Raw genomic sequence first — 22,536 nt, forward strand, 5'->3', positions numbered from 1 at the left:
GCTTCTTCCGGTGATCTGCCTCGCCTTTGAAATGCTTGCCTTTCTTTAGACATTGATGGTTGGTCGGAAGAAATCGACGATGGCCCAGGTACACATTCTTTCTGCATTTGTCCAGGTATATACTTTCAGTGTCATCTAAACAGTGCGTGCATGCGTGGTATCCTTTGTTTGTCTGTCCTGAATGGTTACTGAGAGCGGGCCAATCGTTGATGGTCATGAACAGCAACGCCTTTAGGTTAAATTCCTCCTGTCTGTGCTCATCCCACGTACGTACACCGTTTCCATTCCACAGCTGTAAAAGTTCTTCAACTAATGGCCTTAGGTACACATCAATGTCGTTGCCGGGTTGCTTAGGGCCTTGGATGAGAACTGGCATCATAATGAACTTTCGCTTCATGCACATCCAAGGAGGAAGGTTATACATACATAGAGTCACGGGTCAAGTGCCGTGATTGCTGCTCTGCTCCCCGAAAGGATTAATGCTATCCGCGCTTAAAGCAAACCATACGTTCCTTGGGTCCTTTGCAAACTCATCCCAGTACTTTCTCTCGATTTTTCTCCACTGCGACCCGTCAGCGGGTGCTCTCAACTTCCCGTCTTTCTTACGGTCCTCATCGTGCCATCGCATCAACTTGGCATGCTCTTCGTTTCTGAACAGACGTTTCAACCATGGTATTATAGGAGCATACCACATCACCTTCGCAGGAACCCTCTTCCTGGGGGGGCTCGCCGTCAACATCACCAGGGTCATCTCGTCTGATCTTATACCGCAATGCACCGCATACCGGGCATGTATTCAAATCCTTGTATGCACCGCGGTAGAGGATGCAGTCATTAGGGCATGCATGTATCTTCTCCACCTCCAATCCTACAGGGCATACGACCTTCTTTGCTGCATATGTACTATCGGGCAATTCGTTATCCTTTGGAAGCTTCTTCTTCAATACTTTCAGTAGCTTCTCAAATCCTTTGTCAGGCACAACATTCTCTGCCTTCCACTGCAGCAATTCCAGTACGGTACCGAGCTTTGTGTTGACATCTTCGCAATTGGGGTACAACCCTTTTTGTGATCCTCTAACATGCGATCGAACTTCAGCTTCTCCTTTTGACTTTCGCATTGCGTCCTTGCATCGACAATGACCCGGCGGAGATCATCATCATCGGGCACATCCTCTGGTTCCTCTTGATTTCAAGCGGCTTCACCCGTTGCAGCATCATTGGGCACATCGTCTGGTTCCTCTTGATCTTCACCAGCTCCCCCCTTTGCAGCATCACCGTATTCAGGGGGCACATAGTTGTCATCGTACTCTTCTGCTTCGTCGTCTTCCATCATAACCCCTATTTCTCCGTGCCTCGTCCAAAACATTATAGTGTGGCATGAAACCCTTGTAAAGCAAGTGGGAGTGAAGGATTTTCCGGTTAGAGTAAGACCTCGTATTCCCACATTCAGTGCATGGACAACACATAAAACCATTCTGCTTGTTTGCCTCAGCCGCATCGAGAAACTCATGCACGCCCTTAATGTACTCGGAGGTGTGTCTGTCACCGTACATCCATTGCTGGTTCATCTGCGTGCATTATATATAATTAAGTGTCCAAATTAATAGAAATTCATCATCACATTAAAACCAAAGTACATACATAGTTCTCATCTAACAACATATAACTCTCCAGAGCATCTAATTAATTAAACCATACATTGAAACTATGTAAAACATTTCAATGCGAAAACAAATGCGATCATAATCGCAACCAAGGTAACAATTGATTGTTGGAAATATGCCCTAGAGGCAATAATAAATTGATTATTATTGTATTTCCTTGTTCATGATAATCGTTTATTATCCATGCTAGAATTGTATTAATAGGAAACTCAGATACATGTGTGGATATATAGACAACACCATGTCCCTAGTAAGCCTCTAGTTGACTAGCTCGTTAATCAATAGATGGTTACGGTTTCCTGACCATGGACATTGGATGTCGTTGATAACGGGATCACATCATTAGGAGAATGATGTGATGGACAAGACCCAATCCTAAGCCTAGCACAAGATCATGTAGTTCGTATGCTAAAGCTTTTCTAATGTCAAGTATCATTTCCTTAGACCATGAGATTGTGCAACTCCCGGATACCGTAGGAGTGCTTTGGGTGTGCCAAACATCACAACGTAACTGGGTGGCTATAAAGGTACACTACGGGTATCTCTGAAAGTGTCTGTTGGGTTGGCACGAATCGAGATTGGGATTTTGTCACTCCGTGTAAACGGAGAGGTATCTCTGGGCCCACTCGGTAGGACATCATCATAATGTGCACAATGTGATCAAGGAGTTGATCACGGGATGATGTGTTACGGAACGAGTAAAGAGACTTGCCGGTAACGAGATTGAACAAGGTATCGGTATACCGACGATCGAATCTCGGGCAAGTACAATACCGTTAGACAAAGGGAATTGTATACGGGATTGATTGAGTCCTTGACATCGTGGTTCATCCGATGAGATCATCGTGGAACATGTGGGAGCCAACATGGGTATCCAGATCCCGCTGTTGGTTATTGACCGGAGAACGTCTCGGTCATGTCTGCATGTCTCCCGAACCCGTAGGGTCTACACACTTAAGGTTCGATGACGCTAGGGTTATAAAGGAAGTTTGTATGTGGTTACCGAATGTTGTTCGGAGTCCCGGATGAGATCCCGGACGTCACGAGGAGTTCCGGAATGGTCCGGAGGTAAAGATTTATATATAGGAAGTCCTATTTCGGCCATCGGGACAAGTTTCGGGGTCATCGGTATTGTACCGGGACCACCGGAAGGGTCCCGGGGGCCCACCGGGTGGGGCCACCTGCCCCGGGGGGCCACATGGGCTGTAGGGGGTGCGCCTTGGCCTACATGGGCCAAGGGCACCAGCCCCTAGAGGCCCATGCGCCAAGATATAGGAAAAAGGGGAGAGTCCTAAAGGGGGAAGGCACCTCCGAGGTGCCTTGGGGAGGATGGACTCCTCCCCCCCTCTTAGCCGCACCCCTTCCTTGGAGGAAGGGGCAAGGCTGCGCCTCCCCCCTCTCCCCTGCCCCTATATATAGTGGAGGGGAGGGAGGGCATCCATACCTGAGCCCTTGGCGCCTCCCTCCCTCTCGTGACACCTCCTCCTCTCCCGTAGGTGCTTGGCGAAGCCCTGCAGGATTGCCACACTCCTCCATCACCACCACGCCGTTGTGCTGCTGCTGGATGGAGTCTTCCTCAACCTCTCCCTCTCTCCTTGCTGGATCAAGGCGTGGGAGACATCGTCGAGCTGTACGTGTGTTGAACGCGGAGGTGCCGTCCGTTCGGCACTAGGATCATCGGTGATCTGAATCACGACGAGTACGACTCCATCAACCCTGTTCACTTGAACGCTTCCGCTTAGCAATCTACAAGGGTATGTAGATGCACTCTCTTTCTACTCGTTGCTGGTCTCTCCATAGATAGATCTTGGTGACACGTAGGAAAATTTTGAATTTCTGCTACGTTCCCCAACAGTGGCATCATGAGCTAGGTCTATTGCATAGATTCTTTGCATGAGTAGAACACAAAGTAGTTGTGGGCGTCGATATTGTTCAATATGCTTGCCGTTACTAGTCTTATCTTGATTCGGCGGCATCGTGGGATGAAGCAGCCCGGACCAACCTTACACGTACGCTTACGTGAGACCGGTTCCACCGACAAACATGCACTAGTTGCATAAGGTGGCTGGCGGGTGTCTGTCTCTCCCACTTTAGTCGGATCGGATTCGATGAAAAGGGTCCTTATGAAGGGTAAATAGCAATTGGCATATCACGTTGTGGTTCATGCGTAGGTAAGAAACGTTCTTGCTAGAAACCCATAGCAGCCACGTAAAACATGCAAACAACAATTAGAGGACGTCTAACTTGTTTTTGCAGGGTATGCTATGTGATGTGATATGGCCAAAAAGGATGTGATGAATGATATATGTGATGTATGAGATTGATCATGTTCTTGTAATAGGAATCACAACTTGCATGTCGATGAGTATGACAACCGGCAGGAGCCATAGGAGTTGTCTTTATTTATTTGTGACCTGCGTGTCAACTTAAACGTCATGTAATTACTTTACTTTATTGCTAACCGTTAGCCATAGTAGTAGAAGTAATAGTTGGCGAGGCAACTTCATGAAGACACGATGATGGAGATCATGATGATGGAGATCATGGTGTCATGCCGGTGACGATGATGATCATGGAGCCCCGAAGATGGAGATCAAAAGGAGCAAAGTGATGATGGCCATATCATGTCACTATTTGATTGCATGTGATGTTTATCATGTTTATACATCTTATTTTCTTAGAACGACGGTAGTAAATAAGATGATCCCTTACAACAATTTCAAGAAGTGTTCTCCCCTAACTGTGCACCGTTGCGACAGTTCGTGTTTCGAAGCACCACGTGATGATCGGGTGTTAGATTCTAACGTTCACATACAACGGGTGTAAGACAGATTTACACACGCGAAACACTTAGGGTTAACTTGACGAGCCTAGCATGTACAGACATGGCCTTGGAACACGGAGACCGAAAGGTCGAACATGAGTCGTATAGAAGATACGATCAACATGAAGATGTTCACCGATGATGACTAGTCCATCTCACGTGATGATCGGACACGGCCTAGTTTGACTCGGATCATGTAATCACTTAGATGACTAGAGGGATGTCTATCTGAGTGGGAGTTCATAAGATGAACTTGATTATCCTGAACATAGTCAAAAGGTTTTTGCAAATTATGTCGTAGCTCACGCTATAGTTCTACTGTTTAGATATGTTCCTAGAGAAAAAATTAGTTGAAAGTTGATAGTAGCAATTATGCGGACTAGGTCCGTAAACTGAGGATTGTCCTCATTGCTTCATAGAAGGCTTATGTCCTTAATGCACCGCTCAGTGTGCTGAACCTCGAACGTTGTCTGTGGTTGTTGCGAACATCTGACATACACGTTTTGATAACTACGTGATAGTTCAGTTAAACGGTTTAGAGTTGAGGCACCAAAGACGATTTTGAAACATCGCGAAACATATGAGATGTTTTGAGGGCTGAAATTGGGATTTCAGGCTCGTGCCCATGTCAAGAGGTATAAGACCTCCGATGACTTTCTTAACCTGCAAACTAAGGAGAAAAGCTCAATTGTTGAGCTTGTGCTCAGATTGTCTGAGTACAACAATCATTTGAATCAAGTGGGAGTTGATCTTCCAGATAAGACAGTGATGGTTCTCCAAAGTCATTGCCACCAAGCTGTTAGAGCTTCGTGATGAACTATAACATATCAGGGATAGATATGATGATCCTTGAGGTATTCACGATGTTTGACACCGCGAAAGTAGAAATCAAGAAGGAGCATCAATTGTTGATGGTTGGTGAAACCACTAGTTTCAAGAAGGGCAAGGGCAAGAAGGGATACTTCATGAAACGGCAAATCAGCTGCTGCTCTAGTGAAGAAACCCAAGGTAAAACCCAAACCCGAGACTAAGTGCTTCTGTAATAAGGGGAGCAACCACTAGAGCAGAATTACCCTAGATACTTGGTAGATAAGAAGGCTGGCAAGGTCGATAGAAGTATATTGGATATACATTGTGTTAATGTGTACTTTGCTAGTACTCCTAGTAGCACCAGGGTATTAGATACCGGTTCGGTTGCTAAGTGTTAGTAACTCGAAACGAAAGGCTACGGAATAAACGGAGACTAGCTAAAGGTGAGCTGACGATATGTGTTGGAAGTTTTTCCAAGCTTGATATGATCAAGCATCGCACGCTCCCTCTACCAAAGAGATTGGTGTTAAACCTAAATAATTGTTATTTGGTGTTTGCGTTGAGCATAGACATAATTGGATTACGTCTATCGCAATACGGTTATTCATTTAAGGAGAATAATGGTTACTCTGTTTATTTGAATAATACCTTCAATGGTCTTACACCTAAAAGGAATGGTTTATTGAATCTCGATCGTAGTGATACACATTTTCATGCCAAAAGATATAAGATAGTAATGATAGTACCACTTACTTGTGGCACTGCCATGTAAGTCATAATGGTATAAAACGCATGAAGAAGCTCCATGTTGATGGATCTTTGGACTCACTCGTTTTTTGAAAAGTTTGAGACATGCGAACCATGTCTATTGGTGTGTACGCATGAAGAAACTCCATGCAAATGGACCATTTTGACTCACTTGATTTTGAATCACTTGGGACATGCAAATCATACCACATGGGCAAGATGACTGAAAAGCCTCGTTTTCAGTAAGATGGAATAAAGATAGCAACTTGTTGGAAGTAACACATTTTGATGTGTGCAGTCCAATGAGTGCTGAGGCATGCAGTGAATATCGTTATGTTCTTACTTCACAGATGATTCGAGTAGATGTTGAGTATATTTACTTGATGAATCACGAGTCTGAATTATTGAAAGGTTCAAGTAATTTCAGTGTGAAGTTGAAAGATCGTCGTGACAAGAGGATAAAAGATCTATGATATGATCATAGAGATGAATATCTGAATCACGAGTTTGGCACAGAATTAAGACATTGTGGAAATTGTTTCACAACTGATACAGCCTGGAACACCATAGTGTGATGGTGTGTCCAAACGTCATAGTTGCACCCTATTGGATATGGTGCATACCATGATGTCTCTTATCGAGTTACCACTATCGTTCATGGGTTAGGCATTAGAGACAACCACATTCACTTTAAATAGGGCACCACATAATTTCGTTGAGACGACACCGTATGAACTATGGTTTGGAGAAACCTAAGTTGCCGTTTCTTGAAAGTTTGGGGCTGCGACGCTTATGTGAAAATGTTTCAGGTTGATAAGCTCGAACCCAAAGCAGATAAAATGCATCTTCATAGGACACCCAAAAACAGTTGGGTATACCTCCTAATTCAGATCCGAAAGCAATAGGGATTGTTTCTTGAATCGGGTCCTTTTTCGAGGAAAGGTTTCTCTCGAAAGAATTGAGTGGGAGGATGGTGGAGACTTGATGAGGTTATTGAACCGTCACTTCAACAAGTGTGTAGCAGGGCACAGGAAGTTGTTCCTGTGGCACCTACACCAATTGAAGTGGAAGCTTATGATAGTGATCATGAAGTTTCGGATCAAGTCACTACCGAACCTCGTAGGATGACAAGGATGCGTACTACTTCAGAGTGGTACGTAATCCTGTCTTGGAAGTCATGTTGCTAGACAACAATGAACCTACGAGCTATGGAGAAGCGATGGTGGGCCCGGATTCCGATAAATGGCTCAAGGCCATAAAATCCGAGAGAGGATCCATGTAGACTTTGGCAGAACGGCTCGATGGTCGTAAGGCTAATGAGTACAGATGGATTTCAAAAGGAAGACAGACAATGATGGTAAGTGTCACCATTGAGAAAGCTCGACTTGTCGTTAAGATGTTTTTCGACAAGTTCAAGGAGTTGACTACGATGAGACTTTCTCACTCGTAGCGATGCTAAGAGTTTGTTGGAATTATATTAGCAATTACTGCATTATTTATGAAATCTTGCAGATAGGATGTAAAAAACATTGTTTCCTCGACGATTCTTGAGGAAAGGTTGTATGTGATACAACCGGAAGGTTTTGTCTATCCTGAAATATGCTAATAAGTATGCAAAGCTCCAGCAATCCTTCTGAGGACTGGAGTGAGCATCTCGGAGTTGGAATGTATGCTTTGATGATGATCAAAGATTTTGGGTGTATACAAAGTTTATGAGAAACTTGTATTTCCAAAGAAGTGAGTGGGAGCACTATAGAATTTCTGATGAGTATATGTTGTTGACATATTAATGATCAGAAATGACGTAGAATTTCTGGAAAGCATATAGGGTTATTTGAAAAGTGTTTTCAATGGAAAACCTGGATTAAGCTACTTGAACATTGAGCATCAATATCTATAAGGATAGATCAAAACGCTTAATAGTACTTTCAAATGAGCACATGCCTTGACGTGATCTTGAAGGTGTTCAAGATGGATCAGTCAAAGAAGGAGTTCTTGCCTGAGTTGTAAGGTATGAAGTTAAGACTTAAAGCTCGACCATGGCAGAATAGAGAGAAAGGAACGAAGGTCGTCCCCTATGCTTAAGACATAGGCTCTACAGTATGCTATGCTGTGTACCGCACCTGAAGTGTGCTTTACCATGAGTCAGTCAAGGGGTACAAGAGTGATCCAAGAATGGATCACAGGACAGCGGTCAAAGTTATCCTTAGTAACTAGTGGACTAAGGAATTTTCTCAATTATGGAGGTGGTAAAAGAGTTCGTCGTAAAGGGTTACGTCGATGCAAGCTTAACACCTATCCGGATAGCTCTGAGTAGAGATACCGGATACGTATAATGGAGCAACAATTTAGAATAGCTCCAAGTAGAACAGTTATTTGGGATAGCTGCAAATAAAACGTGGTAGCTGCATCTAGGAGATGACATAGAGATTTGTAAAGCACACACGGATCTGAGAGGTTCAGACCCGTTGACTATAACCTCTCTCACAAGCATAACATGATCAAACCCAGAACTCATCGAGTGTTAATCACATGGTAAATGTGAACTAGATTATTGACTCTAGTAAACTCTTTGGGTGTTAGTCACATGGGGATGTGACCTTGAGTGTTAATCACATATCGATGTGAACTAGATTATTGACTCTAGTGCAAGTGGGAGACTGTTGGAAATATGCCCTAGAGGCAATAATAAATTGATTATTATTATATTTCCTTGTTCATGATAATCGTTTATTATCCATGCTAGAATTGTATTAATAGGAAACTCAGATACATGTGTGGATATATAGACAACACCATGTCCCTAGTAAGCCTCTAGTTGACTAGCTCGTTAATCAATAGATGGTTACGGTTTCCTGACCATGGACATTGGATGTCGTTGATAACGGGATCACATCATTAGGAGAATGATGTGATGGACAAGACCCAATCCTAAGCCTAGCACAAGATCATGTAGTTCGTATGCTAAAGCTTTTCTAATGTCAAGTATCATTTCCTTAGACCATGAGATTGTGCAACTCCCGGATACCGTAGGAGTGCTTTGGGTGTGCCAAACGTCACAACGTAACTGGGTGGCTATAAAGGTACACTACGGGTATCTCTGAAAGTGTCTGTTGGGTTGGCACGAATCGAGATTGGGATTTTGTCACTCTGTGTAAACGGAGAGGTATCTCTGGGCCCACTCGGTAGGACATCATCATAATGTGCACAATGTGATCAAGGAGTTGATCACGGGATGATGTGTTACGGAACGAGTAAAGAGACTTGCCGGTAACGAGATTGAACAAGGTATCGATATACCGACGATCGAATCTCGGGCAAGTACAATACCGTTAGACAAAGGGAATTGTATACGGGATTGATTGAGTCCTTGACATCGTGGTTCATCCGATGAGATCATCGTGGAACATGTGGGAGCCAACATGGGTATCCAGATCCCGCTGTTGGTTATTGACCGGAGAACGTCTCGGTCATGTCTGCATGTCTCCCGAACCCGTAGGGTCTACACACTTAAGGTTCGATGACGCTAGGGTTATAAAGGAAGTTTGTATGTGGTTACCGAATGTTGTTCGGAGTCCCGGATGAGATCCCGGACGTCACGAGGAGTTCCGGAATGGTCCGGAGGTAAAGATTTATATATAGGAAGTCCTATTTCGGCCATCGGGACAAGTTTCGGGGTCATCGGTATTGTACCGGGACCACCGGAAGGGTCCCGGGGGCCCACCGGGTGGGGCCACCTGCCCCGGGGGGCCACATGGGCTGTAGGGGGTGCGCCTTGGCCTACATGGGCCAAGGGCACCAGCCCCTAGAGGCCCATGCGCCAAGATATAGGAAAAAGGGGAGAGTCCTAAAGGGGGAAGGCACCTCCGAGGTGCCTTGGGGAGGATGGACTCCTCCCCCCCTCTTAGCCGCACCCCTTCCTTGGAGGAAGGGGCAAGGCTGCGCCTCCCCCCTCTTCCCTGCCCCTATATATAGTGGAGGGGAGGGAGGGCATCCATACCTGAGCCCTTGGCGCCTCCCTCCCTCCCGTGACACCTCCTCCTCTCCCGTAGGTGCTTGGCGAAGCCCTGCAGGATTGCCACGCTCCTCCATCACCACCACGCCGTTGTGCTGCTGCTGGATGGAGTCTTCCTCAACCTCTCCCTCTCTCCTTGCTGGATCAAGGCGTGGGAGACATCGTCGAGCTGTACGTGTGTTGAACGCGGAGGTGCCGTCCGTTCGGCACTAGGATCATCGGTGATCTGAATCACGACGAGTACGACTCCATCACCCCCGTTCACTTGAACGCTTCCGCTTAGCGATCTACAAGGGTATGTAGATGCACTCTCTTTCTACTCGTTGCTGGTCTCTCCATAGATAGATCTTGGTGACACGTAGGAAAATTTTGAATTTCTGCTACATTCCCCAACATTGATCCAACGGCATAATGATACCAAGCCTCGGTATGAATGGCATATTTTCTAATCTTTCTAATCTTCAAGCGCATTACATCCATCTTGATCTTGTGATCATCCACGACATCCGCAACATGCAACTCCAATATCATCTTCTCCTCCTCAATTTTTTTTATTTTTTCCTTCAACAAATTGTTTTCTTCTTCAACTAAATTAACCTCTCGACAATAGGGTCGGTTGGAATTTCCGATTCACATACATCCTACATAAATAAAATCTATGTCACGTTGGTCGGCATAATTTTCATAAACAATAAATGAACCAATAGTTATAAAGATAATATATATACCACATCCGAATCATAGACAGGACGAGGGCCGATGGGGGCGGATACCAAAATCATCGCACTATATAAGATGCAATAATAAAAGTAAAAAAATAATACAAGTATCTATGTAAACATACAAGTAAGAATATTTTTTCCCTTCAGAAAGAAGATAAGAGCACCACCAAGCCCTCTCCCCCTCGGCCAGAAAAAACAGAGCAGTGTGCTCTGCTCTTACGCGAGGGGGTATATATAGGCACCTCATTGGTCCCGGTTGGTGGCATGAACCGGGACTAAAGGGGAGCCTTTGGTCCCGGTTCAAGCCACCAACCGGGACCAATGGTGGTGGGCCAGGAGCAAGGCCCATTGGTCCCGGTTCGTCCCACCAACCGGGACCAAAAGGTCCAGACGAACCGGGACCAATGGCCCGCGTGGCCCGACCGGCCCCCTAGGCTCACGAACCGGGTCCAATGCCCCCATTGGTCCCGGTTCTGGACTGAACCGGGACTAATGGGCTGACTCGGCCTGGACCTTTGCCCCCTTTTTCTACTAGTGATGTAGTATATACTAACCAGATTAGATTCTTATGCACATTTCGTACACGCACACCTAGCCTCGCTGCAGAAGAATTGAAATCAATAGCAGCAGGTATTTCGTCACTACTTGGTGCCAGTTGATTCAAACATGTTGTGTCAAGATGCAAAGTCACACACTGACCAACGAAAACATGCATAGTCAGAAACACACGCATAAGAAACCCAAAATCTTTCTAAAAAAACCCAAAATCAATTTTAGCTAACAACTGAGACATGCAAAGTCACACGCTGACCAGCGACAGCTTATGATAAGGAATCACATGCATGTGACAAACAAATAATGCGATTATGTATTTTATTCAACACAAATAACATGGTTCACAAATAAAAGGTCAAATTCTGAGATTCGAGTTACACACGACATATAGCAAAATAAAAGTTTCTGTCATGCTTCCTTAGCAGTCACAAAGGAGATGGTCCGCAAACAACATATTACATTCTCGAGATTCAAGAGTTACACACTATGACTGCTTAATCTTCACCTCTACTCTTATATAAATCCTACCACCAATAACAAACGGAGTTGCCTCACCAGTTAACTGCGCCCAAAAGCACTAGAACAAGTTGTAATTGCCACATAATTTCCTACTAACAAATCTGGTGGTGTTTTCTTTATCTTGGTAATGTAATTCTCAGAGGGCTTTTGTGATTTAAACTAAAACATTTAAACTAAAACTTTTACTTATTTACAATATATTTTATCAAACACATGGTTTTGAGTAGAATGTTTATTATTTCCTAGTTAGTATAATTGACAACACAATGAAATTCTAAATTAATCAACATACAAAATTGTTGACTTCAAAATATTTATTTCTCAATCACATGAGAAATAGTCTCTTTGTGTGCGCCTCTCTCTCTCTCTCTCTGTGTGTGTGTGTTGCACCCATTTAGTATTATTAATTAATATGGTAGAGAGCTCTAAAGTGTGTCATGTAGCGAAATATCTTGTCAGGAGTTTCTAGTGTTTGACTAGGTATAAGCAATTAGACGGATCTGCATGTACAAAGTGTTTATGAGGAGATTGTCAATTATTATTGACTTTAAAAATTAAATATATAATATCAAGGTGTACCAAATACATTTGCAATATGTAACACCTCGGGCTCAAGACATAGTATCATATTTTTTTTAGAAACGTGGCATCCAAGTATCAAGTTGAAGCGATCAATGACACATAGCAACAAAATGAACAACCAACTACTGTCCTAGGCAGCACACTACCTACAATAAAGGGTATCTCAAAACATGTTCATTGCCTTTTACCAGGCGTGTCACGCCATCATGAGGTGTTCTTATTCCCCTAAACATTGACACACCTTTGCGCACCAAAAAAAGAGGTGGTCCCACCATGTGCTGTCAAAACAAAGAAGACATGTATGGGAATCTTCTTGAAGCAGCTACGCTCATGTCGTTTTTTCAATGGAGAAGAGCAACTATCTGAAGAAGAAGAAGAAGAAGAAGAAAAAGAAGAAGAAGAAGAAGAACCAGAGTTGATCGAGGAGCCCAAAGGCGAGGTTTTGTTTTTACTAGTGTTCTCATCACAGACTAATAGGGTGAAGGGGTCAAGAGTTCCTACCCAAACATTGTGCTCCCAAGCACCCATGTGACATATTGCACACTATGGTCACGAGGATGCCTAATTAAATGGAATATATAGAAAATTGGCTAAGTACCCGCGTGAGGGGTTGTTCTATGAGCATTGTCACAATAACATCCTTATGGCCACACACATCTCACAAGAGGAGAACCTCATCTGCATGGACCAAGTGCTGCTCACCTAAGCGCGTCAGACCATGGGTTTGGCAGGATCGTAGGATTGCATCGACGCAAGGACGTGCTCCTCCTCCACACCACATCACCCGCAACATCACAACTTCCCATCCCAACACCTCGAGGACGCAACATCCAAGCAAATTGAACAACCCATCGGCCTCACTTAGAGCAGCCGCGCTGACCGCCCTATGCCACGCTGACGCGCTCCCGCGCGCCAGGGAAGACGCCCTATCACGGACAAGATGTAAGTTTTTCCCCTCCGCGAATGGGGATGCAAGCTTTTCGGGAGAACAAATCATACGTTGGCTGCTGCGATGGAGAATGCTGTGCGGTGTGTGGAAGGCCATTTGGAATTTGAATTTGTAGCAGCGGATAGATCCTTTCTTGGGGCGGAGGTTGGTGGATTGGACCAGAGTGCAAAAAGGAGGCAGAAACTGATAAAGCTGGCGTAAATACGCGCGTCTTAAGGGGCGTGATCGCAAAATGGCACGGAGCGGTGGGCTACTCATACCCTCCCCGTGCTCCGCTTCCGCCTTGCCATCTCATTTCCAGAGAGCGGATCCAGAGAGTGCTAGGGTTTTCTCTCTCTCCCGGCGGCGAGGGCGATGTCGATGGCGGCGGCGGCGAGGGCGGCGACGAGGGCCCCGGGCAGGGCGGCGGCGCGGTTCGTGCAGACCAGGCTCCGCTCCTCCGGCAAGGTGCTCAGCGAGGAGGAGCGGGCCGCCGAGAACGTCTACATCAAGGTATGATCCCCCCTTCCCCGCTCCGGCGCGAGATGGCTCCTCGTGGGCGCGATGCGGCCCCGCGCGTGTTTGGCTAGGGTAGGGTTCCCGGCGCGATCCGCGCGCCCGCGGCGGCGCCGGGCGGTTCCCGTCGGGCGGTTATGTCCGTTGACGCGGTGTCGCTCTTGTGTCCGTGTAGATTTGGGGGGATCTTTGCGCACTGGACCTACTTTCATGCGTTCATCAAATTGGATGGTTGCTCCGGTGTGAATTTTTAGGCGGTTTGCTATTTGGGGGTTGATTTGAGCAAGTGCAAATTATACTAGTATGCACTGGCAACAATCGCTGAATGCTGGCCTTTTGTGATTATTATGTGAATCTTCTGATGCAGGTAGTTGCTTAGTTATGCCCATTGACATGATAGCTGTTCTGCTTGTGTAGTGGGGGAATTGGGGATGTCTGCAAACCTGCCTCTCAACTGATTATATTTGCTCATCATGCTTCTATTTTTTTTTCTTTCTATTGGAGCTTTGGTTGGATGGTTGCTGTGATATGGGGCTTTTAGTTTGTGTGGAATTGGGCATTGGTTTTGGGTCATACATATAGGATTGCAAATAATATCAGTAGGCACTGGAAAAAATGTGTCAGTGTTGGCCTTCTGTGATCATGTGAACCTTCTGATGTAGGTTGTTTCCTCAGTTATGCCTATCGACACAATAGTTGTTCTAATGGCGTAGTGGGTGATTTGGGGATCTTTGCAAACCTGCCTCTGAACTGATTTTATTTGTTCATCATGCTTTTGTACTATTGGAGCTTCAGTTGGGTGGCTGCTGTGATATGGGGTTTTAGTTTTCTTGGAATTGGGGATTGATATTTGGATATACAGATAGGATTGCAAATGCTGTCAGTAGGACTGACTACTGATAGGCACTGTGATATGTGTTTGGTGCTGTGTTTTTGTGGTTATCTGAACCTTCTATTATGTCTAGAGTGTTGAATTCTCGCCATTGCGTGACCTGTTCCCTGAACCTTTTTCTTTCATTTTGTGGTCCACTTGGGCTATAATTTTTGCCGTGGCTGTTGTGAACTCTTCAGTTATGTTTATCATTTTTATTGTTCATCATGGGAATGTGTAATTAGATGATTATGTTATAGGTTAGGTTCGTGGTGAGTAGAAAAATTCTGCCACTATGCTAGTTGCTTGTTTTCTTTGTTTTCTGTTTATATAGTCCCCTGAGAACCATTGTTATTTCATTATTTCTGCAGAACACTAACAGAAACCCTGTGCTTGATATAACACCTCATTGATTCAAGTAATGCTTGTCTTACCATATGTAATCATTCAACTGGAACTGTTACCTTATTAGTAGTTAAATTGTTTATACTCAGCAGTGACATTGTTCGGAAATTACCAAGCTCACATTATATATCCTGTGTTGAGTTGACAAATGAAGCACTAGACTTATCAGAAGGAAAATTCAGCTAGGAATCCTTGATAACAGTTGTACGGGTAGACATAATTGATACTTCTTTCTGCAGCACATTAATTAACCGTTGCTTGATGCACCCATTGCTTCAGATAATGCTTGTCTTACATATATAATCATAATCATTGAATTGGATCTCTTACCTTATTAGCTGCTTTCAGTTGCAGTCTTGAACAATAAAATGGTTATCTCAGTCCCTAGGATTCCTAGTTGTAGTCTTTCAGCTGTAATCATTATTGCTTGGACTGTAGTATGTATGCTAATATATGTGTATGTATCACTTTCTATATGGTGTTATGCTCTGTTATCTCTGTTCAGTTGACGAATGAAGCACTCGGCTCATCCATAGTACAAGTTCAACTATGAACACTTGAAATTAGTCAGGACATCCAGAAGCACCAGTTTTTCCTGTTTCTAACTCTGAATCCGATATAAGCCATACTGTTGGGATACATGGTCTTTTGTTTATGTGTTGGTGCTTTGTTAATATAAAGCTATAGTGTTGGCATAAGTGGTCTTTTGTATATGTGCTTATGCTTTGTTAATATAAAGCTATAGTGTTGGCATAAGTGGTCTTCTGTGTATATGCTGATGCTTTGTTAATACTTAATAACATGTCTGATGACCTATTTCTGGTCTGTTTATGCAGAAAATGGAACAAGAGAAGCGGGAGAAGCTCGCACGCAAGGTATGTGAACACACAATTGCTTGAACCTCTCAACTGGGCATTGGTTGTTGATGTTATATTTCCATGATGCTTGTCTGCTCATGTTGCCATGTACAGCAAATTAGCATCCTTCTCTACAAAATTATATATGCCTAATGGGTATGTATGTTTTAGCTTCCTATAAGTTGAAATGCATTACCCGTTTGTATGTGTTCTGCGTGGTTCATGGATCTGACTAGAGATTTAAAGGCTTGTGATGTCATGCACAATTCATTAGCATCCTTATTAACAAAGTCATATATGTCCAATGGATACATGTGATTTAGCTTTCCAAGTTAAGATACACTACTGTATATGTTCTGTGTTGGTTGTGAAACTGACAAGAGATGTAAAGTCTTTTGATGTTGTGTACAGCAAATCAGCATACTTGTTGGCAAAGTTATATATGTCCAATGGATGCCTATGTGTTAGCTTTCTAAGTTTAGATGCACTAGTTCTGTCTGTGTCATGAAGCTGACAAGAGATATGAATTCCAAAGCAATTAGTATCCTTTTGGATTCTGCACAAAATTATATATCCAGTGGATGTGTTTGATTTTGAAACTATGCACTAGCGTATATTTTCTGTGTGGTTTGTGAAACATACTGACAAGAGCATTAAATTCCAGCAGGGTCCCAGCACTGGAGAGCAAGCTCCGTCCACCCCAAGCGCCGCAGCGGGCGACGTGAACACTGGAGGCGCCGCTTCGACCGCGTCGGCATCCGCAGCAGGCACGTCGACCGACAAGAACAGGAACTATGCCGTGCTGGCTGGCACCCTGGCCGGTCTGAGCGCCCTGGGCTGGTACCTCCTGTCAAAGCCCAAGAAGACGGAGGAGGTTGTCGACTGATCGGCCCATCCTGCCCTGGTTTTTTACTTCCTTACTGCACATGGACCTGCGCGATGATGATGATGATAATAAGTTTCCGATGTCGCCGAACAGCCTTTCCTTTGCCTTGTTAGCTGCTTCCACAGAATCTGAGACTTGAGATGATGATGATGATGGTCTGTAGCGCAAGTTGTTTTGCTACCTGTGGTTGATATGGTATGGTGGTGGTTAACGAGAGAGGCGTCTTGGATGATGCGGCTTGGTCCTTTTCAAAGTAATGCAATGCATGGGTTTTCCGGTGAATTTTGTTGGAGTTGCTTGCTTTGTCAGTTTTGGCCAAAGTATGCATGCAATGCATGGTTTCAAATGAGTGTACTTGCAGTTTGATGCAATTCTTCACCAGGAAATGCATAAATGAAAATGTACCAGGCAAATATTTTGAAACAAATGGTGTTTTCGGGTGTCACATCAAAGGTTTTTTTTTAAGAAACGTTGGCATTTCATGTGTTAGAATTGATCCATTGCACCACCCGTCAAAAAAAAAAAAGAATTGATCCATTGCACCAGAGAGACAGTCAAAGGCGAAAGTCACATGTGAAATGTTCATCTCTAGCCACAAATTGATTCATCGCACCAGAGAGAGAGACAATTAGAGGCGAAAGCCACATGCGTGAAATGTTCATCTCTAGCCAGGATGGCCGCGTAGCGTTAAGGCTTCCGCCATCTTTGGATCGAAATCTCCAAAAAGGGGCTCAGAGCACGCGAGGGTATTGAAAGTGCGTTATATTGACTAGAAGGGGGGGGGGGGGGGGGGGGGGGGGGGGGGGGGGGAGGGGATTGACTAGAAGGGGGTGGGGGTGAATAGACGATTTTTATGAAAGTCTTTAAAACTTGCAAGTTTCGAAGACAAACGATAGAAATAAACCTATTACCATGCAGCGGAAGATAGACTACACTAGGCAAATCATAGTCAAGTATTCAATGAAGTGAAAGCACAATGACTAATAGCAGTTAGGTAGTAAGAATCAGGTAGGAAGATATTATGAAGCCGATCAGAACAAGCAGTCACTCAGTAAAGATAGAAGATAGTGCAGTCATACAATAGCTTCACAAGGACCAACAGTAAGTAAAGGGAAGGGAAGGATGAAACCAGTGACTCGTTAAAGACAATGATTTGTTTGACCAGTTCCAGTTGCTGTGACAACTGTACGTTTGGTTAGGGCGGCTAGGTATTTAAACCTGAGGACACACAGTCCCGGACACCCAGTCCTGAACACGCAGCTCAGGACACCCAGTCCTCACCGTATTCCCCTTAAACTAAGGTCACACAGACCTCGCCCAATCACTCTGATAAGTCTTCAAGGTAGACTCCCAAACCTTCACAGACTTTGTTCACCAGCGATCCACAATGTCTCTTAGATGCTCAGAACGCGACGCCTAACCGGCTGGAGGATTTACAGTCCTCAAGTGTAATAAGTCTTCAGATCACACAGACAAGAAGACTTAAGTGATGCCTAACTCTCTTTGGCTCTGGGTGGTTAGGGCTTTATCCTCGTAAGAAATTCTCTCTCAAAGGCTTCGAGGTGGGTTGCTCTCAAACGACAAAAGCCGTACTCTAACTCTGAGCAGCCAACCGTTTATGGTTGTAGGGGGTGGGCTATTTATAGCCACTAGGCAACCCGACCTGATTTGTTCGAAATGACCCTGGGTCACTAAAGAACTGACACGTATTCCAATGGTCAGATTTCAAACACACACGGCAACTTTACTTGGGCTACAAGTAAAGCCGACTTGTCCGATTCTGGACAACATTCGCTCTCATAGTCTTCACTCGAAGACATAGGTTTTGGTTAAGCATCACTTCAGTCATTCTGACTGGTTCACCTGGGCCCCACTTAACAGTACGGTGGTTCCTATGACTCAATAAAGAAGAAAAGGAACTACGAAAGATCTGAGTCTTCGAGCTCCATAGGCTTCATGCGATGTCTTCTCTCGTCATAGTCTTCAATGAGAATATCTTCATATACCACCTTTGACATCAATGTCTTCATACATTTTTAGGGATCATCTCTGGTAGGAAAACCGAATCAATGAGGGACTTCTACTTGTGTTATCCTGCAATTCTCACAAACACATTAGTCCCTCAACTAGGTTTGTCGACAATACTCCAAAACCAACTAGGGGTGGCACTAGATGCACTTACAGGTATACTGTCCCTCACGATCCAGCGCCACCACACCCAAGCCGGCCTTGTTGAGATTAGCAAAGTCGCACGTCATGTCTATATCTATACCTAATAATAATAAAGTCATCAGTGCTTCTACCCACTGTCCGAAAATTACCCTTGAAGTTGCTATAAATAACTAACTATGTCACCCATAAGGAAAATTACCCTTGAAGTTGCTATAAATGGTTCATCAGTGCTGCGTTTGTAATTTTTTTTCTCCTGATGCAACACACAGGCATATTTGCTAGTTTAATTCATAGAGATAAGAGAGAGGGAATCAACGGTGGAAGGTGCTACACTTCTTCGGGAATCGAATGCGTGGGAAATATTTCATTGGACAACTTTGTATGCACAAAACTCATGCCATCCACACACATTCTACCTTGATTGATGAGATTTCAGAGCCATATGAATGAAAAGTGAGGGAGTACTAGTTAATTAGGCTGGTCGTAGTGAGGAGTATCATATACTAATATCATGCATATGATACTAGTATTGCATAGGATAGTTCATTTATCATCATGGATAACACATAGTAAAACATCATTTCATATGATACGATATCATGATATGATACTCAACCCCCCTTTTCTTCATTTAACTCTATGCATCTCATCAAAATTGCCTAATTGACATGCATGATACTACCTCCGTCCGGGCTTATTAGGCCCCTAATATTTTGAGTCAAACTCTGACTATTTATATGACTAACAAAATAAAAAATATACGCTACTGAACATACAATGTTGGTTTGTATTTGAAAGAGCTTTCTGAAGGTATAACTTTTGTGGCACATAGTTTACATTTTACTTGTTACTTTCGTTGGTCAAACTTTAGCCAAAAATGAGAGGGCCTAAGGCTGGTCATAGTGGGGAGTAACTTAGACTAGTGTCATGCATATGACACTAGACTAAGTTACTACCTTCATAGTGCAAAGTAACATACTAGTAGTGTCATATGTGGCTTCATTTATTAGCTTGTAGACTCATCTTGTCTTGGGAAGCGCTATGTTACAGTAACATATTATGTTACTACTTCTCATTAACTACATGCCACATAAGCAAAAATTCCTCGAAGTGCGCTATGTTACTACTCCCACTATGACTAGCCTAAGACTAGTCACAATGAGAAGTAACTTAGACTAGTAACATTATATTTTATTAGGCTATGTTACTACCTTCACAGTGAGTAGTAACATATGTGTGTTGTCATGTTATGGTTTATTTATTAGCATATAGACTCATATTATCTTGGTATGTGTGATATTACAGTAACTAGCTAAGTTACCTCTCTCATCATTAAATATGTGCCACATAAGCAAAATTATCTATGTTACTTCCACGGACGAAGTTAGTATTACCTATAATACTTCCATCACGGCCAGCGTTAAGCAGCGTTACAAGAGAAACGTCAGAGTCGGCACTAAATTCTGTGTCCAACAAACAAATTAAATCCTCATAAATCGAAGTAGCCACGATCGAGTAGGAGGAGACGTGGAGGCGGCGCATCCACCCAAATCAACTACTCTCCTCTCGTGCGTTTTTGCTGCATATAAAATTCATTCAACTTTCCTTTCTATCGGTGCTTCATTCGTCGCGAGAGTTTGTCAACGAAATGGTCTGCCCAAGTCCTAGCATGCATGATGTGCTGTGCCATCTTCTTCACATGAGGAGGGCTCATGGCGGCTGGTTGTGTTTGTGTGTGCGTGCAGGTGCAGAGCCCGAGCCCGGTGGTGAAGCTAGGGGCGTGGGGCAACGACGCCGGGGCCGCCCATGACATCGACGCGGCGCCGCACCGGCTGGAGAGCATCGCCATCCGCTGGGGCAAGGTCATCGACTCCGTCGCCTTCACCTACACCGACAAGGGCGGGCAGCTGCACACCGCCGGGCCCTGGGGCGGCACCGGAGGGGAGAAGGAAGACACAGTGAGCTCTTTTCTTTCAAATTCAAATTCAAATTCAAATCCAATTGTTTATCTATCTATCTATCTCTTATTCCAAAATTCGCAGATCACCCTTGGGCCCACGGAGTACGTAACCCAGGTCGCTTGGTCGGTGGGCCCGTTCCAGCTCAAGGAAATCGAGGACTGCGTCACCTCGCTCAAGTTTGTGACCAACCGGGGGGCCACCTACGGCCCCTTTGGCCGAGGGGACGGCGTGCACCACAGCCTGCCTGTGCTCGACGGCGGCAGCCTCGTCGGCATGTTCTGCCGTGCCGGAGACTACCTCCACGCAATCAGCTTCTATGTCCGACCCTTGGCCGTCGTCAAGCCGGCCTCGCCGGCCAAGCCTGAGGGGGAGAGTTTGCCTACCGTAGCCACCAAGGGATAGGAGAGGGAAAGATAAAATAAAAGGCCATTTGAACATTTACAATATCGAGTCTCTGAATTAGTACATTACATGCACATCATGTATCTATCTCTGCGCTAGCTCTCGCATGTCATTGCACTATGACATGCTTAGCCCTATCAAATTTTGTCACAAATCAAGTTCCAGAAATAAAAGGTTGTATGTTCGATATTTTTGGATACCGGTCATGAAAAGAAACCGAATTCTAAAATCAAATGAATTTCACCTTCTTATGTGCGTGCTTGAACAAGATTTTTCCTACTCATATATGCTTAGTTGAAAGAAACCGTAGCTTTGGCATACCAAGCTCTAAGTTGCCAACTGTTTTAATGCACAAAGTAATAAAAACAAATCCATCATTGTCTCGGCTCTTGTTTCATACTAGTTCATACACCATGAGAAAGTTCAACTACACCAACCAATGCCCAGCCAAACTAGATTCAACTCAGATCAGGCAGCTTGCCTGTCTAAGCAATAAGCATCTTACTTTTTTTTACCAAGAGAAATTTTTGATCTATTCATAATCAACCATACCAATACAATGAAGATTGATCAAAACTTGGTTCTCATGGATGGAGTGTTTGAGTAGACAAAAGAAGAAGAAGCTGCTACACAAAGTGAAAACCGGTGCTAAGAGCAGGATATTCTTATCTATGAGAGAGAACTGCTTGGCCCACGATGAGAGAGAACTGGTAGAGAAGTGCTAAAAGTAAGTGTAAGTTAACGAGCATGAACCTCCTCGTTGAGCAGCCACCTGAGCTTTCTCACAAAGATAATAAAGATTACAATCAGGTTCATTGACCATCTAATAATGGCTACAAGCACTGGAGCGAGCCGAATGTGAGCCGCGCCACCGCCATCATCCCTTCCTCATGGGAGCCGGGTAAACCTTGTTGTGATAGACAGTTAGAAAGTCGTCGTGCTATGTGCACAAGGGACCAGCGCAACCATCACCGATGAAGAGAGTCATAGATCGGAAGGATCAAACGTGTAACCATACAGAAGAAAACTGGATCCAAATAGATCCACCGAAGACAAGCACCGACCGAATCTCGCGAGATCCGATGGGGACACATCTACAC

General features: G+C 44.3%; 2 protein-coding genes across 4 annotated transcripts; both read left to right on the plus strand.

Moving 5' to 3' along the window:
* The first annotated feature begins 13,640 nt into the window (after positions 1-13,640).
* Positions 13,641-17,183, plus strand: LOC123087403 (uncharacterized protein At2g27730, mitochondrial). 2 transcript variants are annotated; one of them, XM_044509403.1, is made up of 3 exons: positions 13,641-13,879; positions 15,995-16,033; positions 16,680-17,183. In XM_044509403.1, the coding sequence occupies exons 1-3, from the start codon at positions 13,742-13,744 to the stop codon at positions 16,899-16,901; spliced, it is 399 nt and encodes a 132-aa protein (XP_044365338.1). In that variant the 5' UTR covers positions 13,641-13,741; the 3' UTR covers positions 16,902-17,183. The 2 variants fall into 2 exon arrangements, with proteins under 2 accessions (XP_044365338.1, XP_044365339.1); XM_044509404.1 differs by having other exon boundaries at positions 16,683-17,183.
* A 3,497-nt stretch (positions 17,184-20,680) lies between these two features.
* On the plus strand, positions 20,681-21,670 carry LOC123082511 (horcolin). Of its 2 annotated transcripts, XM_044504839.1 has the most exons (3): positions 20,681-20,724; positions 20,819-21,031; positions 21,116-21,670. In XM_044504839.1, exons 1-3 carry the CDS (start codon positions 20,722-20,724, stop codon positions 21,434-21,436), a joined length of 537 nt encoding a protein of 178 aa, XP_044360774.1. In that variant the 5' UTR covers positions 20,681-20,721; the 3' UTR covers positions 21,437-21,670. The 2 variants fall into 2 exon arrangements, with proteins under 2 accessions (XP_044360774.1, XP_044360773.1); XM_044504838.1 differs by lacking the exon at positions 20,681-20,724 and having other exon boundaries at positions 20,735-21,031.
* Positions 21,671-22,536: the final 866 nt, after the last annotated feature.

This window comes from Triticum aestivum, chromosome 4A, assembly GCF_018294505.1.
Source record: "Triticum aestivum cultivar Chinese Spring chromosome 4A, IWGSC CS RefSeq v2.1, whole genome shotgun sequence".
NCBI lineage: Eukaryota > Viridiplantae > Streptophyta > Magnoliopsida > Poales > Poaceae > Triticum > Triticum aestivum.